At 35.4% G+C, this 21,852-nt stretch overlaps 2 protein-coding genes and 1 long non-coding RNA gene across 3 annotated transcripts; 2 read left to right on the forward strand and 1 right to left on the reverse strand.

Annotated features, from left to right (window-relative positions):
• The first annotated feature begins 551 nt into the window (after positions 1–551).
• On the forward strand, positions 552–3,023 carry LOC130967591 (uncharacterized). The gene is made up of 3 exons (XM_057892518.1): positions 552–753; positions 863–928; positions 2,755–3,023. The coding sequence occupies exons 1-3, from the start codon at positions 706–708 to the stop codon at positions 2,818–2,820; spliced, it is 180 nt and encodes a 59-aa protein (XP_057748501.1). The 5' UTR covers positions 552–705; the 3' UTR covers positions 2,821–3,023.
• An 8,900-nt stretch (positions 3,024–11,923) lies between these two features.
• On the forward strand, positions 11,924–12,729 carry LOC130969505 (indole-3-acetic acid-induced protein ARG7-like). Its single transcript, XM_057895257.1, has one exon. The coding sequence runs from the start codon at positions 12,026–12,028 to the stop codon at positions 12,470–12,472; it is 447 nt and encodes a 148-aa protein (XP_057751240.1). The 5' UTR covers positions 11,924–12,025; the 3' UTR covers positions 12,473–12,729.
• A 7,855-nt stretch (positions 12,730–20,584) lies between these two features.
• LOC130969907 (uncharacterized) lies at positions 20,585–21,437 on the reverse strand. Its single transcript, XR_009081951.1, has 3 exons — positions 20,948–21,437; positions 20,764–20,868; positions 20,585–20,686 (listed from the first exon to the last, which is right to left on the reverse strand). It is a non-coding gene; the product is annotated as an uncharacterized LOC130969907 (long non-coding RNA).
• Between the last annotated feature and the right edge of the window lie 415 nt (positions 21,438–21,852).

Here is a 21,852-nt window from a genome sequence, read left to right on the forward strand (position 1 = left end):
GAGCTTTACTCTATAAATATTGATGTTTTTATTATTAAAATCAAAACTAAAACGATGAATTGTATATCGGTACCAATCTACATCAACTTTCTATTAAGGCTTCAACAAAATAAACAATGCAGATGAGAAGAGACACAAAACAGTGACTGCATGTATATCACTCTTTCTTTTTTATCTTTTTTGGGGTCAGAGAGTAATACCACTCTTTCAAGTAGCATAAGGTCGTCTTGGTTGGACCCCCAGATTAATTGTATGATGTAATTAGGTTTTAAGCTACAAAATCAAGAGGGAATGGTGCTAAAGGAGAGGCATAAGCATAAGGGGGGTTTGTTTTGGGACTGGGAGCATATTTCTCTTTTTGTGATAAACCAGGGATATGGGCTTACACTGGGCTTTTGGGTCTGGGGGAATTATTTGTTCCCAAGTAACCCAAATTGAGTTTATAGAATAATTTTTTTGTAGATTTTGTTTTGGGCATTTAGCCCAATTTGTTCATCCAAAAAACTAAGCCTAAGCAAACGACGTCGTTAGAGGGGAGCGAGTCATGCTCACATTTCTTACACACAAGACTAGGGTTCAATAAACGAGAATTTTGGAGTGTCTTTTCTTCAATCTTCATATATAGTTAGCTCGGCACTCGTTTTTCTTCCTTCTTCCATTTCTGTTTCTCTTTCTCTCTCGCTCAGCTACTATCCAATCAGTTCCATGGCGCCGCCACCTGGACCTTATTCTGGCACAAGCACCTTAGCTTTGGTACGGATTCTAATTTCCTCTTTTCACTCTCTGTTTCCCTATCAAAAAAGGTAAGGTACGAATTCAGTTGAATTCTTTCTCTTTTTACTGAAATCTTGTGTGTTCTCAGGTCGCTCGAGCTTCCGCTTTCTCGTTCGGCCTTGTTTATGGAAGCATTAAGCTCAAATACCTCAAGGTATTCTCGCGAATCCTTTGTTTGCATATGATCGTTGATTGTTCGATTTGTGGTTAGGGTTTTTCTTTTTGGCAATTCCATGATCTCTGCGAATTTGACCTGTTACACAATGTTGATCTGAATTGCAATTCACGCACGTTTGTAATCACTGCATTCATAAAATCGAGTGGTGGTTTCTCTATTTTGAGCTGCAATAGTGTTTGGAACGCCTGTGATGTGAGGTTGTCTCAATTTGTTTTATCTCGTGCATCAGCGAAGCACCATTTCTGATGAAAATGAAGTTTTATTTTAGTTTATTTTATTTGACCGAAGAACAATCGTTGCTCGTTAGTGCTGCGTATGGCGGTGAATCAAAACTTTACTGATTACAGATCCTACTTTAAGGATAGATCTGCAGTGCTTGCTTCGATTAAGTCATATTGCTTCTCGCTTGAGTGACTATTTAGTCAATAATATTAGACCTGTATTGCTAAGTACCTAAGTAGTCCCATTGTTGCTGGGCAAAATGTTCATCCACCCTTGACCTAATATTCTCTTTAGTTTACATATGATATAAATAAATGTTATGCTGTGCTACGTTGTATTTTTATTACTAGTTTTGTAAGCTTAAGGCTATGTTTGGATATGTCATGATGTGTGAAATGGAAGGGAATATGATCGAATGGAAACACAGAATATAAGGTTTGGTTACAGTTTGTTGTTTGTATTTCAATTGATGGGTGCCATGTATAGGAATGTGCTGAAATGAAATGGAATGAGATGGAGTAAATGATCCATGTCATTTTTTGGATATAAAAGAATGGAGTATGGTGGAATAGATCTTCCATTCCATCTCATCCCTTCCTTCCACTCAAAGTTTGAGGGGAAGAAAAATTGAGCACAATAGGCTAGAATTTATTATCACTGCATCCTATAATGAAATGGAGGAGTTGAGTGGTCTGCAATTGAGCAGAGATTCCAAAGCATTGTTCGAGTATTTAAGAATGGAGATTGCCACTCCATTGTTCGGGGAAAAAGGATGGAATGAAGAGGATTACTACTCAAGAATAATGATTCTATCCTATTTATTCCATCATGTTTCATTTTGTTTGATCTATTTTTTCCCCTTTTAATATCTAAGCAATACACTGTTTACTCATTCCCTTCCCTTTCTTTCCCTTCCATTCCATTCCATTACTTTTTACTGTTCCAAACATAGCCCAATGTTGATGTACTCCCATTTTGTTTTTTTCTTTTCTTCCCCGTTCCCCCGCCAAATTTGTTTCCCTAGGTTATATAAGAACTTCAGGGTTCTGGGCTTGTTTGGGTGCCATTCTCGAAAAAGATTTTTTTTAAATGATATTTTTTTAAAAGATCTTTTACAAAAGTAAAAGTGATTTCATGTTTGGATATCTCATGTAAAAAGATCTTTTTGTCTATTAATTATGTTTGGGTAAAATAAAAGAAGTATTTTTTTGTTCATTTATTATGTGAAAAACATTTTTTATAAAGAAAAAATATCTTTTAAAAAAAGATGTAAATTGTAGTTTCTCAAAAAAGATTTTTTTTTTAATTTTTCTAATATTTTTACTTTTACTATTAGAAATTTGCCACACGCTAAAAATAAAAATAAAAAAAAAGATTTTTTTCATTGAAAAAAGATCTTTTTTTTATCGATTTAATGGTGCCCAAACAAGCACTCTGTATCTTGTTTGTAATATTATGATTATTGTGTGCTTCGTGGAACTTGTGTAATGATGGGTTTATATTTAGATTCAATTAGTTCTGTTGACTTTTGTTCTTGTGGTTGTTGATGTTTGGTTCTCTTTATCTGTATGTTCTTTCAGGCAAAAGTGAAATCCCAACAGAGAGCTGAAGCAAAGGCTCAAGCTAAGGCTCAGGCTCATCACTGAAAGGAATGAGAGCCTTGGGGCCCTTTGTTCCATGGCTTGAGTAGGATGCGGAAATAATTAATTACAAGAAACTGTACCATGTTTTCTCTCAATTTTTTTAAAAAAAGCTTTCTGGTTTTAGGTTTTGATATTGATACAGCATTCGAGTTAAGTGAACTATGAAAAGAAATTTCAATTATCGTGGTTTTACCATGTTTTAATAAGTAGCCTGTCTTATTTTGAGTTCCTAATTTATATTCTCAAGGCCCCTGCTCCTGCCTTAGTTGTTGTCAACTTGTGAAAAGAGGATTTTGTTCGCTAAATTCTCGTGTCTATGACGCCGTGAATTCCTAGTTTAACTCATTTTGCATTTTGAAATTTCACATGCATTGTTAAATCAGGCCAATGATCTCAAAATAAGTATTCATAGTTATACTTTGCCAATGGTGAGTCCGTTTGATAAAATACTAAAATTATTAAGCTTTTATAACAAATAGATTATGTCTTAGTCCCTTGTTTTCAAGCTACGTCAAGGGGAAGAAGCTCTCTAAGGTAATCTAAGTGAGTCGGTTTGAATGAAGGTTTAATAACCTTAGGATTCTTAGTTTCTATTTAATCTATTTAATGAGACTACTTCACAGGACCAGGAGGGATGAGTCTGTCAATATGAGGATGTCTTTTGAAGTTGTGTATGCCTTCCCCAATTAGGAGATTACAATGCTTAATGCACATAACAAGGGAAGCTTCCCTCCTTGTGATCAAAGATTGCTGTGTATTGTTTAAACGGCTTTCTTCAATCGTTCCTGTTATAATGGGGATTTGAGGTAGATGGAATTTACCTTTTCAAATAACCTAGTGAATATGCTAACCATGTGTGGTACCAAGTATATTACCAGGTGGTGCTTAAACTTTACAGCCTTCTGTGTATGACAAATTAGGGTTGTTCAAAATGTCACCAGTAGAAATAGATAAAATCGGAAAGGGGTTTCTCAGTATATTTTGACTCAAGTCAAGTAGCGTGTTGGAAAAGCATCTTAAAGTTTCAAAATGGTTCTATTTCAGCAAAGTCTCATTGGATTTGAGCTCTACGAACTTCTGACTTAAGCGAATTAGTCATTAGACCAACTTAACTTGGTTCATAGTATTATTAGTTTATTACCAGCAAATTAGGCCTACTCTATTTATACAATGTTAGTTACACTTAAATGGGCCTACTAAAGAAGAAAGACTCTAATCCAAGTGGGCTTTAGAAGTGGGTGCAATTACTATTATCTATTAAGTTTTAGTCTCGGTGATCAATTTTGTTTTCTTTTAAAAAAAAAAGGGAAAAGCAGAAAAAAAAAGTTATGTTGATCACTTGATCTCATTTCTCCGTTTACGGTTGTGACTTGTGACACAGTGCAGTTATTTTAACAGACCCCAAAGATTATTGCAAATGTTTTCTTCTTCAGTTATACTAGTATACTTACTGCATAAGTAGGGCCCAGCATATATTCCAAAATCTTTAATGATGCCTATATTCTAATCAGGATTACTGTGTCTAATTGATACCGGGAGACAGGCAAATCATGAAATTAACAAAATCAAACATTGCCAAACCTAGTGCTGATTATTTTGTCTCTCCATGTTTGTCTCTTTTCTTTTCTTCACGACCCTCCATATATTTTACTACTGATTATTACTAATAATAAACAACTTGAAACCTCTCATCCTCTTACTATTTATTTCGTGTCTTCTTTTGCTCGCTACCACTCTTTTGCACTTTCAAGTTTTGTGAATGCTTATAATATTGAGCAATAATCGACCACCGATACACTATATTATGTTAAAGTTCCTCATTATTCTCCCATCTTGGAATCAAAATTATAGCTTCTAATAATAACAAGAAATTACGTAGTTATTTAATCCAAAACAAAATTATTTCTTTTGTAACCGAACTGCCTAGCGGCGCAAAGTTCCCTTCCCTCATTATTCACCTAATCATAATGATTCGCATGCACTCAAATTTTTTAAGCCCATGATTCTTAAAGGTTCAGCATTATGTGCAAAATACATATAACGTATATTTCCTTTGTTTTTTCCCGGTTAAATCCATATAACATATCTAATTCGCAGAATAATGAAAAATATAGAGATTTTATTTTGTAGGTTGGATCTTATGCAGTTCAAAGACAAAGATCAGGCTTGAGTTCTTGATCTCAATGCTAGATGGAAGGAAACATAATAATTAATTGTGCTAAGCACATGTAATCTTAGCTTGTTTAGTTACTTAGGCTATAAACAAAGTCGCACTCATTATTGTTCTTATTTTAAACTGAAAATAAAATTGTTTCAATCCCCTTTTACCCTTTATCTTGGAAGACATTCTGGTCTCTCAATTACAAATAGAATATCACTTGTGATGCTTATAAATAACAGAAATTAGATCTGTATATATTATTAATTCGTATTTTATATGGTTATTAACTATTAAAATAAAAAAATTATGTGTTAGAGAATCAATTAGCATCAATTAGGATCAATTAGTATCGTTTGTATTTATGTAGTACATCTGTATATTAATTATAGGATTCTATGCCTTTATTACTCTGATTCATTTAGCACCTATAAATACCTCTTGTACACTGTACCTTGGACACAACTGAATAATACACTTTTCAGATTATTCTCTCAGTCTCTTGTTTCTAACATGGTATCAAGAGCCCATGAATATTAGTTCATAGCCCCATTGTTTTTTTTCTTTTCCGGCAGTGTTCTTTGGCCTCCTTTTTCGTTCCCGTTTCGACGCTTTGGTTCGTCACCCCCAAAACCACCTTGTTCCTCTTGTCGTCGTGATTCCAACGCAACCAGACCCGCCGCCATCCGCCGCCAGACGCGCCCCCACGCGCCGCCGAAAGACGCAGCCACGACCAAGTTGATCTTCCTTCCAGATTCCACCCGTGCCTCTTTGCTCTCGTTTTTCGATCTGTTAACGACGCTTTGGTTCGTCACCTTCGGCATCATCGTGTTCTTCTCTCCGTCAGCTTTCCAAAGCCGCCAAGATCGCCGCCAGAGGCCTCCGGACGTGCCGCCACGCGCCGCCGAAACGTTGCTGTCCACCACCATTCTTTTCTCATCCAGAAGCTTCAGCAGCCGTTGGATCTTGGCGCTGATCGGACGCTCCTCCCACTGCCACGTGTCGCCTAAAGCTTCTTGTTTGACTCGCGCGTCCCGGCCCGACCCCCGCGCGCCCCGGCCCGATCCGAGTTTGGCCCGCGTCCAGCTCCTGCCAGCGTGTCTCTCCTGGTCCTCTCCGGTGCCGCCACGTGTTGTTCTTCGCTGACGTGGCGCTGACGTGGCGGACAAGTGGGACCCTCCCTAAGGTTTTTTGGTGAGTTCTTTCCGATTTTGCACTCCGATTTCTCATTCTCTGCTTCGAAATTGCAGTTTCTCTCCTCTCTTTGATTTGTGTGACTACTGTTATGGAAAAGTCGGATGTTTTTGTTGCCACAGACAGAAAGGATACATTCTATCGAAACTGCAACCATTTTGGGCACCTTTTCTCCGTATGCCCCTCTGTTGAATGTCGCACATGCCACCAGAAAGGGCATATTAGCTACCATTGTTCACAGTTGTTCTGCCATTATTGCAAGCTCTCGGGACATTTGATTACTACCTGTCCTACTCGTCCACCACATCCTGCGCCTGCTTCTGCTGTTGCTGCCACTACTGAACCTACCACTGTCTCTCTATCTGATATTGCATCTCTTCTACAGCGTCTTCTCTCTGTTTCTGGTAATACCCCTGCTGCTTTATCGACTCATCCAGGTACTTCTAAATGGTACTTTGACTCGGGTTGTTTTAATCACATGTCTCCGTTGCGTAATATTTTCTCGTCCATGTCTGCAACTACAAATGGACCTTCTGTCAATACTGCAAATGGCTCCCTCTTGCATGCAACACACAAGGGTTCTATATCTCAGTCATCTCTTAATCTTCTTGATACTTACTACATTCCCAAATTAAACTTCAATCTTATTTCTGTTGGTCAACTTGTTGATCTGGGTTTTGACGTCACCTTTTCTGTTTTTGGTTGCCGTGTACAGGATCCTCGGACGGGACAGATCATCGGGACTGGACGTAAGGTCGGAAGGTTGTTTGAACTCGAAAGTCTTCATATTCCTCCTGTACCAAATCTCTGTGCTGCTTCTTCTCCCTCTACCCTTCACTTATGGCATCAACGTCTTGCCCACACCTCCTTAGGAAAACTGCGTCCTCTTGTATCTCAGGGTGTTTTAGGTCAGGTTCCGAATGAATCTTTTGACTGCATTTCTTGCCAAACTGCCAAACAACCTGCTTTATCTTTTCACAATAATTCATCTCTTGCTTGCTCTCCTTTTGATCTCATTCACTCTGATGTTTGGGGCCCCGCTCCCACTGCCTCTATGGGCGGAGCTCAATACTTTGTCGTTTTCATTGATGATTATTCTCGTTTTACTTGGGTTTATTTGATGACTAATCGCCATGAGTTACCTCAGATCTATATCAACTTTGCTACTATGATTAAAACTCAGTTTTCCAAGGCTATTAAGGTTTTCCGACGTGATAATGCTATGGAATACCGTGATTCCAAACTCTTAGCCTTTCTTGCAGAACAGGGTACTCTGTCTGAGTTTTCTTGTCCTGGTACGTCTCAACAAAATGGTAGAGTTGAACGCAAACACCGTCACATTCTTGACTCCGTCCGTGCAATGCTTCTTTCTTCTTCGTGTCCTGAGCGTACTTGGGGTGAAGCTGCTCTTACTGCTGTTCATGTTATCAATAGACTCCCTTCTTCTGTTCTTGGTAATGTTACTCCCTTTGAGCGTCTTTATCATACCCCCCCAGATTACAGTTCTCTTCGAGTTTTCGGTTGTGTATGTTTTGTTCTTCTTCAGCCTCATGAACATAGTAAACTTGAACCTCGGGCTCGTATGTGTTGTTTTCTTGGTTATGGCACTGAGCACAAGGGTTATCGTTGTTGGGATCCTCTTTCTAAACGTATTCGTATATCTTGTCATGTTGTCTTTTGGGAGCACCACATGTTTTCTCGGTTCTCATCCTTTGAGTCGATTCCTACTACTCAGTCACCTTTGTTTACTAACCCCAATGTTGATCTTTTTCCTAGTGATGATTCTACAGGTTCTCTCTCGAGTGACCCTCCACAGCCTCCTGTTCTTCCGCCTTCTCCATCTCCCGATGATTCCAGACCGGACGATGATCCTGCTCCTACCGTCATGCCTCCTCCTCCCGCTCGTTCTTCTAGGGTAAGGAATCCACCTCCTCATCTTCTTGATTATCATTGCTTTTCTACTATTCTTCATCAACATGAACCTAAGACATTCAGAGAAGCCTCCTCAAACCCAAATTGGCAACAAGCAATGCAAGAAGAATTACAGGCACTTGAAAAAGCACACACTTGGGATCTGGTTGATCCTCCTTCTGATCCGGAAGTTGTGGGCAGTAGATGGGTATACAAGATCAAGACTTGCTCTGATGGCTCTATTGACCGTTATAAGGCCCGCTTGGTTGCTCAAGGTTGTACGCAAGAGTATGGTATTGATTATGAAGAGACTTTTGCCCCTGTCGCTCGCCTTACGTCTGTTCGAGCTCTTCTTGCCATTGCCGCGGTTAAAAAATGGTCTCTCAGTCAGATGGATGTGAAGAATGCATTTCTTAATGGGGATTTGAAGAAGACAGCCTATATGAAACCACCTCCGGGATATCCTTGTCCTTCTGATAGGGTTTGTCTCCTTCGCAAGGCACTTTATGGACTTAAGCAAGCTCCTCGTGAATGGTTTGACAAGTTCAGCACTACCATCTGCAGTCTTGGTTTTACTTCTAGCCCTCATGAGAATGCGCTCTTCATTCGTACAAGTGAACGTGGAGTTGTTCTTCTACTTTTGTATGTTGATGACATGATAATCACTGGGGATGATGTTGATGGTATCTCTGCTCTCAAGGCCTCACTTCACCGTACCTTTGAGATGAAAGATCTTGGTTCTCTCAGCTATTTTCTTGGTCTCGAGGTCATCTCCACCGATGATGGCATCTATCTCTCTCAGGCTAAGTATGCTTCAGATCTTCTTGCTCGTGCTGGGATTACAGATAGTCGCACTGAGTCTACTCCTCTTGAGCCTAATGTTCGATTTACCCCTATGGATGGCACTGTTTTGGATAATCCGACTCTCTATCGACAGTTAGTTGGCGGTCTGGTCTACTTGACTGTCACCCGACCAGACATCGCCTATCCGGTTCATGTACTTAGCCAGTTCTTGTCAGCTCCTCGTACTACTCACTATGCAGCAGTTCTACGCATTCTTCGCTACGTCAAAGGCACTCTCTTTCATGGTCTTTATTTTTCTGCCCATTCCTCTTTGTCTCTTCAGGCTTACTCCGATGCTGATTGGGCTGGTGATCCCACTGATCGTCGTTCTACTACTGGTTACTGTTTGTTTCTTGGCGACGCTCTCATTTTTTGGCGTGCTAAGAAGCAAATGTTCACTGCTCGCTCAAGCACAGAAGCTGAGTACCGTGCCCTCGCTGACACCACTACTGAAGTTGTCTCGGTTCGTTGGCTTCTCGAAGATTTGGGTGCTCCTCAGTCGTCCCCTACTGATGTTTTTTGTGATAACCGCAGTGCTATTCAGATCGCCCATAATGATGTCTTTCATGAACGCACCAAACACATTGAGCTTGATTGTCACTTTGTTCGGCAACGTATCCTTATTGATGCTATTCGTCTCATTGCTGTTGGAACACTAGATCAGACTGCTGATATTTTCACGAAAGCTCATCACCCGACTCGTTTCCGGACTTTGTTATCCAAACTCAAGTTGGTATCCTTAACTCCCACTTGAGTTTGAGGGGGGATGTTAGAGAATCAATTAGCATCAATTAGGATCAATTAGTATCGTTTGTATTTATGTAGTATATCTGTATATTAATTATAGGATTATATGCCTTTATTACTCTGATTCATTTAGTACCTATAAATACCTCTTGTACACTGTACCTTGGACACAACTGAATAATACACTTTTCAGATTATTCTCCCAGTCTCTTGTTTCTAACATTATGAATAATATTCTTTAAAATTTTCTTTTTCTCCTCTTATTTTTATTCATTCATTATTTGTTAACTGATTATTAGTTAAAAAAATAATTAAATTTCGTAGCAAAATTGTTTAACTATAAATATAAATTTAGTTTTTTTTTCAAAATTAGAAATGAGACTCGAACCTGCAACCTCTAAGTGAACATGGGGAGATTATGCTATTTGAGTATAGTTTGTTGGCTAAATATAAATATAAATTTAGTTTGATTATAAATATGATCTATTTTGTATATGGAGTTTAATAATCAATATAAATACGTGTTTAATTTATATTTTATGTAGATGATCCATTATTGACGATTTATTTATAATGTCAATGTAAATTAACATATGACACACAAGGTTTGTTGAATTAAAAAAAAAAAAACTGGGGAAGATGGATTGAACCATAAACTAAACAACAATAATTGAATTATTAGAGTTCTACTTTAATTTGTCAACATCCACAAACTTCAAACCTATGAAAATTAGTACTTATCCCAATTTTGAAGTCTTAGGAGGTTATTCAATACTGATTATCATTACCGTCTCTTTGTTTCCCTTAAAATAGAAATCTTATTAGTTTTAAAGTCAAATATTATTTTGCCGATGCAATGTTATTCATAGTTTAAAACTAATCAATTAACATTGGAAGTAAAATAATTTAGAAACACTGATTCGTAATTTCTTTTGGTGGATAGAAAGGGTTCCTTTCACAAAAATAGAAGCAGAAATATTTGGTAAAAAAAAAAAAACCAAAACAATTAAAATTTATCTTATTTAATAAATAAAATAAATTTATTTTTTTTCTTGCATTTATTTGAGATGATGTATTATGCACGTCCTCTCGAAATTCCGAAGGATGCATGTGAAAATAGTTTAGTACTTTAGTTGGCTGGTCCCGTTGTCTTATTTTATCAATGTTAACAGCACTTCCTATAATTGCAGTATTATATTTATAATATTAAAATAATGTTTTGACAACATGGGACCCCATCATTTTTCTCTTCTTCTAAAGCAACCAAAAAATGAGCCAATTATCTCAAGAAAGAGAGGGAATAATCTCCTTTTTTAATTTCCAACATAATCTCATATTATCTAACACATATGACTATTTCCTGCTGACTTTAGCATAGTGATTCCAAAGCCATCAATCAAATATTCACCAACAATTTTCCACACTAAAAAATAATTCATAAAACACAAATAAACAATAACAATATTTAAATAATAGTTTAATTTTAATATAATATAGTCTTAACAAAAAGAATATTTGACTTTATATTGACTACTTATAAAAACTTTGATTAATAGTGTAAATATTTGTTTCTTTTTTTAAAAAAAGAAAATTTAAAATGGATACTCACTTTATATTACAAATTGGGTCAACTCACTTCTATTTTTCATCAAAATATGATTTAACTTCAAGTATGACAATTGAATTACATCTGAATTTGATACCAATAAAATTCTGAGTCATCATATATACTTTATACAAACACGATATCATGCAAAATAAACCCCACAATGAATTCTTTAAAAATAAAAAAAAATTAATAATTAATTTATTAATCTGTTTAAATAAATATTAGGTGTTTGAATTTTATTTTGTATATATAATAATTCATTAAAAAATAATACTTTTTTTAAATAAAATTTAAATTTACCATGGATTAATTTTTGATGCATCGGCCATTAAAGGATAAAAAGAAGACAATTTTCCCTTTAATTCGGCTTTATAAAAGTAGTCCTAGTAAGTACATTGCATTTGAAGGTAACCCCACTAATTAAAAACAAATTAACAAAAAGAAGTTAAGCTAAGGCAGAGTGGGCTAACCCCCCTAAAACTAAGCCCACATGAAAATTGAAAAAACCTCCCTCACTTTTCACACCCCCTCACATGGGCTTGACTACGACTTAGGCAACACCGCAATAATGGCACAATCTCGTAATTATCTCCAACTCCAGTGGCATTTTACCCTCACACATCACCATATATAGCTCCCATCCCACTAACCGAAAAACCAAAAAGTAACCACTAACCAATTCTGAATTCTCCTTTCCATACTTTGAAATTTTGAGGTCATTTCCGTAATTTTACTCCGTGTTTTCAATGTCGCCGTCGAACGGAAACAGCAGCAAGATCCGGCGAATAGTACGGATCCGGCAGATGCTAATGCGGTGGAGGAAGAAGGCTGCGGGCAGAGCGGCGGCGGACGTGCCGGCGGGACACGTGGCGGTGTGTGTTGGACCTAGCATGAGGAGGTTCATTGTGCGCGCGACGCAGTTGAATCACCCGATCTTCCAGAAGCTTCTGCTTCAAGCGGAAGAAGAATACGGTTTCTGTAACCATGGACCTCTCGCTATTCCTTGCGACGAAGAGCTATTCGAGGAGCTTCTTCGTGTCATGACCCGACCCGAATCCGTTTTCTCTACTTCTCTCGAAGAGTTTCAGAGAAGGTGCCACGTGGACTTCCGAAGTAACGGTGATGGTAGCGGTAAAAAAGGTGGTGGTCGTGGAGAATCGTGGCCGTTGCTTCATGACGAGTTGATTTATTGAGTTGACTCGGAGTTACTGGATCACTAACTTTTTTTTTGGGGTGGCTTTTTTTTTGTTAGGCCCTAATTATTGTTAGTTAGTGGGATGATGATGATGAAGAAAAAAAAATATATGATATAATTTGAAATCAAAAAGAAAAATATGATATATGGATTATTTAGGTTGGTTTGATTATTATTAATTTATTCGTTAAAATAGGATGGATCCAATGTTTGTGTATTATTTACTTGGAATTTATAAAATGTGAAAAAAAATAGTAGGATCAATCTTTGAGGCAAGGTTTCAACTTAGATTTATATTTTTTTCTAATATTACATTGGACGCTTCTAAATGTTGATTACACTTGCAAATAAGTGTGCTTTCGTAACATAATAAATTTAAAGGAAGGTCAATGCTTATTTTTCTACATTCTTTTCATTGACCTGTTAAATTGTTAAAAAAATTCAATTATCACTACAATTATTCAATAAGTATTATTTATCTATATCAACTTTAAATAATTTAAATTATTGTCAATGACGTATAATTGTTAAGGAATATAATAACTATTTTTTTTTTGTAGAAGTGAACTAAAATACACGGCAAGAAAAAGCAAACAACTATACAGAAAGAAGGGATGATGAGACGAAAGCAAAAGAAAGCAAAAAAAGAATATGAATATGATGAGCATATAACTTTTTGGTTCAGAAATTTAATATGTCAGATTTAATTTGAACTTATTTATTGTTTTTTAATTTGAATATGGAAGTAAGTGATGTTGGACTTGGGTATGGAGAATACAGGTGCTTTACAGTCATGTGGTATCAGTGAAATAGAATTTGGATCATGCGAGTTTTCCATAAGTAAACGGACGGTCCGAGTTGTGTTTGATATTCAATTTCATAAAAAAATTGACAACAATAAATAACTTGGAGGCTCCGTTTTCTAGCTTCCGAAATTCATATTTCCGATTTATGTACTCTGAGTTTTTTCAATTTTTTTAACATAAATCGGACCCTCCGATTTGTGTACTCTGAATTTTTACACAAATCAGAGGATTCGATTTGTGTACTCTCACAATTTTAAAAAATACAAAAAATTACATGTTAAAGTATATCACTTATTTTACTTCTATATCAAAATTTTTTAGCCTTTATTTATAGTGTCATACTGTCATGTATATTATTTTAACTTCTTATAGCTTTATATTAGAGTATCTTTAGTGATTCCATAAATTGTAATCCACTATTTTATGCACTATTTAAATAGTAGTTATGTACTCCAGATCATAAGCGTGTGTTAAACAATATACTAAATCAAAATTATAGTAATATATAAGTTAAATCTAAAAGAATTGTTTGAAGCTTGAAAAAAAATTTGCATTACACGTATTGAATTACAGCTTTTCATTATATCTTGAAAAATCTAGAGATGGATGTTGATATTAACGAAGATAATATGTATTGTAATTTGTAAAAATTATTTGCACCATAAGAGGTTCCAAATTAAAGTCACTTCTTAATAGCCGAAAACTTTGACATTTGTATAAATTATTACAGCTAATAAACACAACCTATTGAGCTACCAATCAATGATGAATACTTAAATTTCATTTAAAAAAAACCTACTTGCGTTGTAGTACGTAGTAATCACTTTTATTCAACGCTATAAAGTATAAACTACCATTTTACTTTTTTATTATTATTATTATTATTATTATTATTATTCATGCAAGTTGTACTAGGAGTTAGATCTACGAAAATACAACTACTATAACGCACACATGTAATAAATTAAAGCTACGAGTTTATGAAACTCACAACAGAAATTTAAAATTTTTTCTGGATATGGATATCTGGATATATGCATATTCAAGTAGGAAACGTAGATCTTATTTATAAGATTGTACAAGTTGCACAGATGAAAAATTAATTAAGAGATGAGGATTTTTAGGTGCTAATAAAATATACAAAATAACAGAATCAACAATAAAACAATGTTGAGAGTTAAGACATGGATAATTCAACATCGCCGAAAATCTCGTTTGCGTTATTTAATTTGCAAGTCTTTATAATTGAAGTTTAATAATTGTTTAAACTGTGACATAAGCTCAATATTATTATGTATTTATCGTTTTAATTATCAAAGTTACTCACTGTTTTAATCTTGATTTCATCTGAATGAATTAGTCTGTCATTTGTTTATTCGATGCAAGATAATTAATGGTTTGAGTAACAATTTTCTGGTGATATAATAAATGCCAGGCGAGTGCGGTCTAATTTGTTAACATGCTTTCAAGTGGTCGTTAATTAAGATTAGATTAATTAGGCACTAATAATGCGGAGGCGCATATTCGAATCTCTTATGTTATCAGCAATAATATTACGCATGGGATTAACTTAATGTTGGTTGTCATCTTACAAATAATGCATGCATGTTGTATATAGTGGAAACATATTTATGTGGTGTTAATGTATGTGCAAAATTTTCAGATCATTGTTCGTATGCACCAATACATAGTTGATATTATTGTAGCTTGGCTCATGGCATGAATCACGGGTTTAGATAGTTGACCATGTAAAAGGAAAGAAAGTCCTTCGTGGGTGGAAATTATGCAATGCAAGTACATTAGTTTGTACAATTATATGTATGTATGTGATCAATCATTTTAGTCATTCAATCTATTCATTGATTATCACTAGGCTGACAATTCATACCCTACTCGCACCTTGTATATAAGATATATTTTATAAAAATTAGGTATATATAGCGAAGGAGGTGAGAGTTGATCTGAACTCATAATCTCTCTCATGTAACAACTTAGAATAAGTGAGCAACCATTAAACTAATTAGTTAATTAGGTAATTTAAAGTATTAGTTTTTTATTTTTTATTTTATTAATACGTATAAAATTCAAAATGATTGAATTTTATATTCACTTTAAAAAATTTTGATATTTTTGCGGGTAGGGTAGGGTAGGATGGAGTAGAGTTTAGAACTTTAGGGTGCGGGTAGAGTTAGGGTAAAATTTTAATAGAATTTCCAATCCGCGAGTAGAGTTAGGGTAGAGTCCAAACCCTACCCTACCCTATCCATTGCCAACCCTAATTATCACACCATTCAATCTATTTTCCGCTTCCTTCCTCCCCTTTCTCTCTCCCATCTAAATTTTTTTACCACTTTATAGTTGAAATTTTACAGTTCTACTTTTGATTAATGTGCAGGAGTTTTATGGGATTGATACAGAAGCATTGGTTAAGATTAGGTGTTAGATGAATGTTAATTTTTTTTTTTTTGATATTATGGTAGATGATTGTCCATTCCCTTTGAAATTGTTTGGGTATGAACCGTATGATACCTATTACTTGTGACTAAGATGGTTGTCCATTCATTTAAAAAGTATGTTGAGATATCAAATAATTACCAATCCCAAATGATGTACTAGAATTTTAGAGAATTAAGAACAATGACAAATCAGCAGAGGGTAAAAAATTGATTATGAATAAAAAGATTGTACCCACTCTTTATATGTTTATTGGTTCTTAAAGGTAAAATTTTCACAACATTATTTTAGTTATGGTTGGATTCTTTGTTTAATTATTTGCATTTATGTAACTAATTTTGGTTTTACACTTGTGGTATTGGCCAGAGTTCATTTACATCATTGACTCTGCCACTATGAAGAAGAATTGAATTTCATAGTAAGGACCACATTAAAATATCCTGATTTAATTTAATTACATGCAACTGTATTAGTATTGGAAGAAGCTTTTGATGTAGTCTCTTACTATTTGTTTAGTTGTTATTCTATGCTTTATTAGTTTACTATTTTCGACGATGGTTTTAGTGTATGTGTTTAACTTTTACTTGTTTTTATGTCCTGTTAGATTGCATATCATTCATGAATACATACCAAGAAAAGATGAGTCCCAAAATAAGTTAAGGATCACGAAACATTCCACAGTTTTCTATTATCAAAGTATAGTGATGAAGTACTACTTTTCTGACGATGATGTATACCATGTATTTAGTTAGACTTTGTGTATTTTACAACTTATTAGTTTAATCTTTATTCATATTAGGTTTAGGCTATGTTGTAGTTGATCTATTTTGTTACTGTAGAAAAGTTTAGGATTAGGTTGATATTGTATTCTTAAGTTTATATATATATATATATGATATATTGGGTATTATGCTGTTTTTTTTAAGTATTATGATCATTTACAGATAATATGTTTTGATCTTTGTATTGTATTAAAAATGTATCTTAAAGTATAATATTTTAGTAGAAAAACTAATGTAAAAGAACTATTTAATTAGCTATGGTTAAATGATGAAAAAGACAATCATAAAGTTGCGGTAAAATTATCCAAGTTAATCTCGACAAATTTGCTATATGACGACAACTGTGAAAATAGGTCAAGTTACCATAGAAGATAGTGGTGAAGGAAAAAAAAAAACCACCAAGGATAACCACGAAAAAAAGTGTAGCTAAAAAGTCCGACCTATCCAAATTAATCACGGATAAAATGTAGTAGAATCAAATTTTTTTGTTTTAGATGTTTTTATTTAACTAGAATATTAAATGTGGACAATGATATATAAACTCTAGCTTTTCGAAGGTCTCTACGGTGTTTAAAACTTTGACTAATAGTCTTAAAATTGTGTGAAATTGAGAATGCAACCCCTGATTAACCACGAATATTCTTTCGTGGCCAATGTATGATTGCTAGTTTGCTACAGTTTTTGTGGGCTTTATCCACAATTTTTTTTAATAGGTAAACCCTTCATTTTTTGCAGTGCAAATAAACATCCACTTTAAAATAAAAAAAAATCATCTACATACATAGTAAAATGAACATCTGACTTAGTTGATAAGAGTCGTGAACAGCAGTGACGGCGGGGAGCGTGGGATTGCGAAACAACAGTGGCTACGGCTGCACAGATATCGCGGGACAGCGGCACTCTCGGACGGACAAACACCTCGCATCAAAGCTCTCACCGGCGGCAACACCGAACTGTAGATGCAAACCAACGGGGCACTGTGGAGGTGACAGCGGCCCTGGGATCGAGAACAGTAATGTAGGTAGGAGCATGAGATCGTGAAACAGCAATGGCTATGACTGCACAGGTATCGTGGGACAGTGGCACTCTCAAACGGACAAACACCTCGTGCCAAAACTGTCTCCGACGGCAACAGCAAAATGTGGGTGTGGACTGGCAAGGCACTATGGAAACTGCGTGGTGGAAGTCGGAAATGCTGTTACGGTGGAATGGTAGGAACCATATATAGTATGAATGTATTTAGAATGATAATATTTAATTAATTAAAAATCTAAATTTTAAAATTAATTTTATATATATTTTTTAATCTGTTGTTTGCATTATTAATGAATATGTGAAATTATAATAGAAATCAAGATTATTAGTTCCTTCTTCAAATTTATTCTTATTTATTATTTTATTATATAATATTGATGTAGTTTCATTCTTTCAATTAATATATGTAAAATTAAAAGTGGGAATAAAATTGATCCCTCTTTATAAAATTGTAATTTGTCTTTCCTCTCTTCTATCACCCTCTTACTTTATTCCAAACAACCAAAACTTTAAAGATTTGTTCCTAAGTCTTTGTGCAGTCTCTTGCCAAAAATAATGGTTTTAGAGATATGACGGGCGGGATATGGAATCAATTTTTTTTTAGATAGTTAAAACATACTTGACTTATAATTAAGAAAAAAGTCTTTAATCTATGGATCATTTTCTTTGATATTGTCATAAAAAATAATTATAAATTATATAAAAGTACAACATCACAATAATAATATCACAAAATTCAATAACGACCAAAACATACCAACATAACTAAAAAAAAGACGCGACACGTAATTATATATATATATATATATATTAAAGTACTCTTTGGATAAGGTTGAAGCACTCTAATTGTTGCGTCTTCCAAATTCATATTGCTTCCAATTGATTTAGCCATGGAATGTATCTGAAAAGGTTTTTGATAAAAAGTATTAAGATTGATGATGCAAAAAATAAAATTATAAAATGCAAAAGAAAATAAAAGAGAAGTGAATTGAGAGAAAATTAAAATTAATTATCATATATTAAATTAATTTGTTTATGTACAAGGTATTATTATTTATAGATGCATAGAAATATATTGTGTAATTAAATTTTATAATAGAATTTTAGTTATTGACTTAACTAGACATACTTAATTAAAATTTGTGGTTTCTTGATCTTGATCTTTGATAACTTTTCTCAAACTGAGTGTAGGGGATGAACAAACACAAAGTTTACCACAAAAATTGGAAAAGAGAGTCATCGATAGTGGCTTGGTAAATATGTCAGCCACCTGATCTAAAGATGCAATATTAGTGACAAATAGTTTTTTATGTGTAACTTGGTCCTGTAACACCCTCACTACCAGAAGTCACGCTCCCGGCTGCGCCACTCAGATAGCAAGAAGTATTACGACTACTTTACATACTAAATATTAAAATAGGAGCCTGTGACTCGACACTGTACCTCTGATTCCCTTGAAAACCGGAAATAAATACTTTATCTTAAGAAAAAAATAAATACAAGCAGACATAGATTCATATACAAAACTCCTTACATAATAATTCAATATATTATACATATAAAACATACAATTCCTATCCCTCTTACAAACTTGTAATAATAAAGACGAGGGAAGAAAATAATCTAAATAATACAACAGCATATAAACCAAACGCAATATAACTCTCTTCTTAATGCTTCTTCATCCGGTTCCTGAAAAGGGTAAAGCTGTAGGGGGGTGAGAACCTAACCACATGGTCTCACCACGGAGTTTCAAAGTTGTCATAAGAAGATATTTATTAAGAAACTGTTTTCAACCTCAGTGATTATCATTGCCTTATGAATCTTTTAAAACTAATAGGAAATCGTTCAAAACCCTTTTCAAAGAAACAATGTTTAATCTTTCAGAAATCCGAAATCTTTCCTTTCTTATAAAAAAAAACCTCAATCAGAAATTAACCACGCAATCAAACAACACAATCATTAATTCAGCATCCCAGTTCATTCTCAAATGTAGCACGCCAGAACAAACACAGGCAAGACAGACAAGGAAAGCACAAGTAGGTAGCAGGTACAGCAAATAGTTCAAGTAGCAGTTAATGACAGTTTAGCAATTAGGCAAACCAAAACAAGTTCAAACCCAAACAAAGCATACAAATGCATATGATGCATGCCTGTCCTATGGCTGATGAGGCTTATCTGTCGGTTATCCAGCCAACCCGACAAGTCTGAATTGTCCTTAGACTGTCCCCCGACGTGCATCCCCAAGAGTCTATGCATAGTTTTTTCTCAAATAATCAATATTGCTCAATGGGGGTAACATTCCCGGGAATTTATATAGTGCCCGGTCACACTTACGTCGTAGGGTCAACAGAGTATCGAGTTTTCAACCTGGTACACATGGTGGCAAGCCATGGTACTTTATCCAGGAAATCTCGTATCTCAGATAACTCAAATTCATAAGCCATGTGAACAATTCAAAGTTCATATCTCAACATTCTCAACATCATAATCATTCATCAATATTCAAAAACCATATTTCAAAGAAAATCCTCATCTTTTATAAAATTTCGGCAGCATTTCCTCTAAAACTTGGACTCTGCCACCCTTTTCGGGTCCCATCCAGACATTCCTCAAACTCTTTCTCAACGATTTCCAAATCTCAATCACTTTTAAAAAATTCAACCAATTCCAATATCAAATTATTTTCAAATCAGACCAATTTCAATAATAAAACTCTTTTTAAAATCAAACCAGCTCAAGTATTAAATCATTTATAAAATCAGACCGACTCAAAATCAAACCGCTTTAACTCCAACCCAAGGAAAACCACTTCTCATAATAATCAAGTAATTAACTTTTTAAACCCATTTTCTTATCAACAACCGTACATTACTCAAGCAATCAAGCACCCAATAATCCAATCCAACAAACCATCACATCCACAAGACAAATATAATCACAGAAGTATTTTTTTTACATCAATATCTATTTATCACAACTCTGTAATGTAAAAATATTTTAAGGAAAACCCCTACCTCGTTCGTGATTCAACTATGCGGAAAACTGCATTTCTATTCTTATTCCACAGCAACAGCATCAATATCGACCGTCCCCGCAGCAGCCACAGCCTCTAAACACAGCCTTAACTCAATCCTAAAACATTAATGTCGCGTAAACTCAATGATCTATAACAGAACAGCAACTAAAAGAGAACAATTTACTGGGCTTACGAATAATCGAGCAAACGGAGCAACAGCAGCTCTGGTGACAACGCAGCACCTTGATGCCATATACAACATCCATAGAACTCAGCAATCAAGGCCCGTAACTCAATCCTATGACACCAAGACCTCAGATTCTCAAATAACTTAAAACAGGAATACTAATTTAAAGGTTTTGGAACGCATCGCTTACCCAAACAAGTATGAACGGCTGAACTGAAATAACGGTAACTCCGATGGTGGTTCCGGTGATCACCGCCACGTTCCCAGTTACCCGAACGGTGGTGGAGGAGCTCAACGGCGACGGCGCCCGTAGATCAGCGTTGGCAGTAGGGTTTCCAGAAACAGAGGCGGCGTGGGGCTTCGGCAGCGGCGGACCTGGCGGTGATGGGATTCTCGGCGGCGACAAGAGCTTCTGATGGCGATGGTGTCTGGTTCACGAACGGCAGCGACGACAGAGCACGAACGGCGACGGCGACGGCTCTCTCTCCCTCGGTTCTGAGCTTCCTCGCGATGGTGACGTATGGCGCGGTGGAGGCTCGAGCTAGACGGTGGCGGCGCAGGCAGCAGGACGCGATGGCGGTGGCGCAGCTGTAGCGGCGGTCTCCCTTTCCTCCGGCGCCACTGTTCCTTCCTCTTCTCCCTTTCTCTTCCTCAAGCCCTCTCTTCCCTCTTCCGCTCTCTCTCTCAGATCTTATAATATATATAAATAATCAAAGACAACTACTAAGCCTTGTAAAATTCATCACAACCCTTCCACAATAGAAGCTTTCATCGTCGTCATCGCAAGCACCAACAGCAACCCCCAATTTAGTGCGACCCCCAATTTAGTGCGTGTGATGGAGTACTCCTGCTACTACTACTAATAATAATAATAATAATAATAATAATAATAATAATAATAATAATTAAGTTAATGATGCAAAAAGGCTATTAATGAAGCCTGTTTCAAAAGCTATGCTTAATGTCTATATAGCTAAGAGATATGAAGGTTTAGAATTAGGATAATTTAGGTAATTTTAATAAAATTAGGGGTATAGAGTATTAATTAAAAATTTAATTTAATCATTTAAGTTTATTAATAAAATATTATTTAAT

This window comes from Arachis stenosperma, chromosome 3 (assembly GCF_014773155.1).
Source record: "Arachis stenosperma cultivar V10309 chromosome 3, arast.V10309.gnm1.PFL2, whole genome shotgun sequence".
In the NCBI taxonomy this organism is placed as follows: domain Eukaryota; kingdom Viridiplantae; phylum Streptophyta; class Magnoliopsida; order Fabales; family Fabaceae; genus Arachis; species Arachis stenosperma.

Bases quoted from the DNA above. Each gene is read 5' to 3' on its own strand.
- LOC130969505 (XM_057895257.1), top strand. From the start codon at position 12,026: ATGTCGCCGTCGAACGGAAACAGCAGCAAGATCCGGCGAATAGTACGG.
- LOC130967591 (XM_057892518.1), top strand. From the start codon at position 706: ATGGCGCCGCCACCTGGACCTTATTCTGGCACAAGCACCTTAGCTTTG. The intron at 754-862 runs GTACGGATTCTA...GTGTGTTCTCAG, and splicing joins GCACAAGCACCTTAGCTTTG to GTCGCTCGAGCTTCCGCTTT. The intron at 929-2,754 runs GTATTCTCGCGA...ATGTTCTTTCAG, and splicing joins TTAAGCTCAAATACCTCAAG to GCAAAAGTGAAATCCCAACA.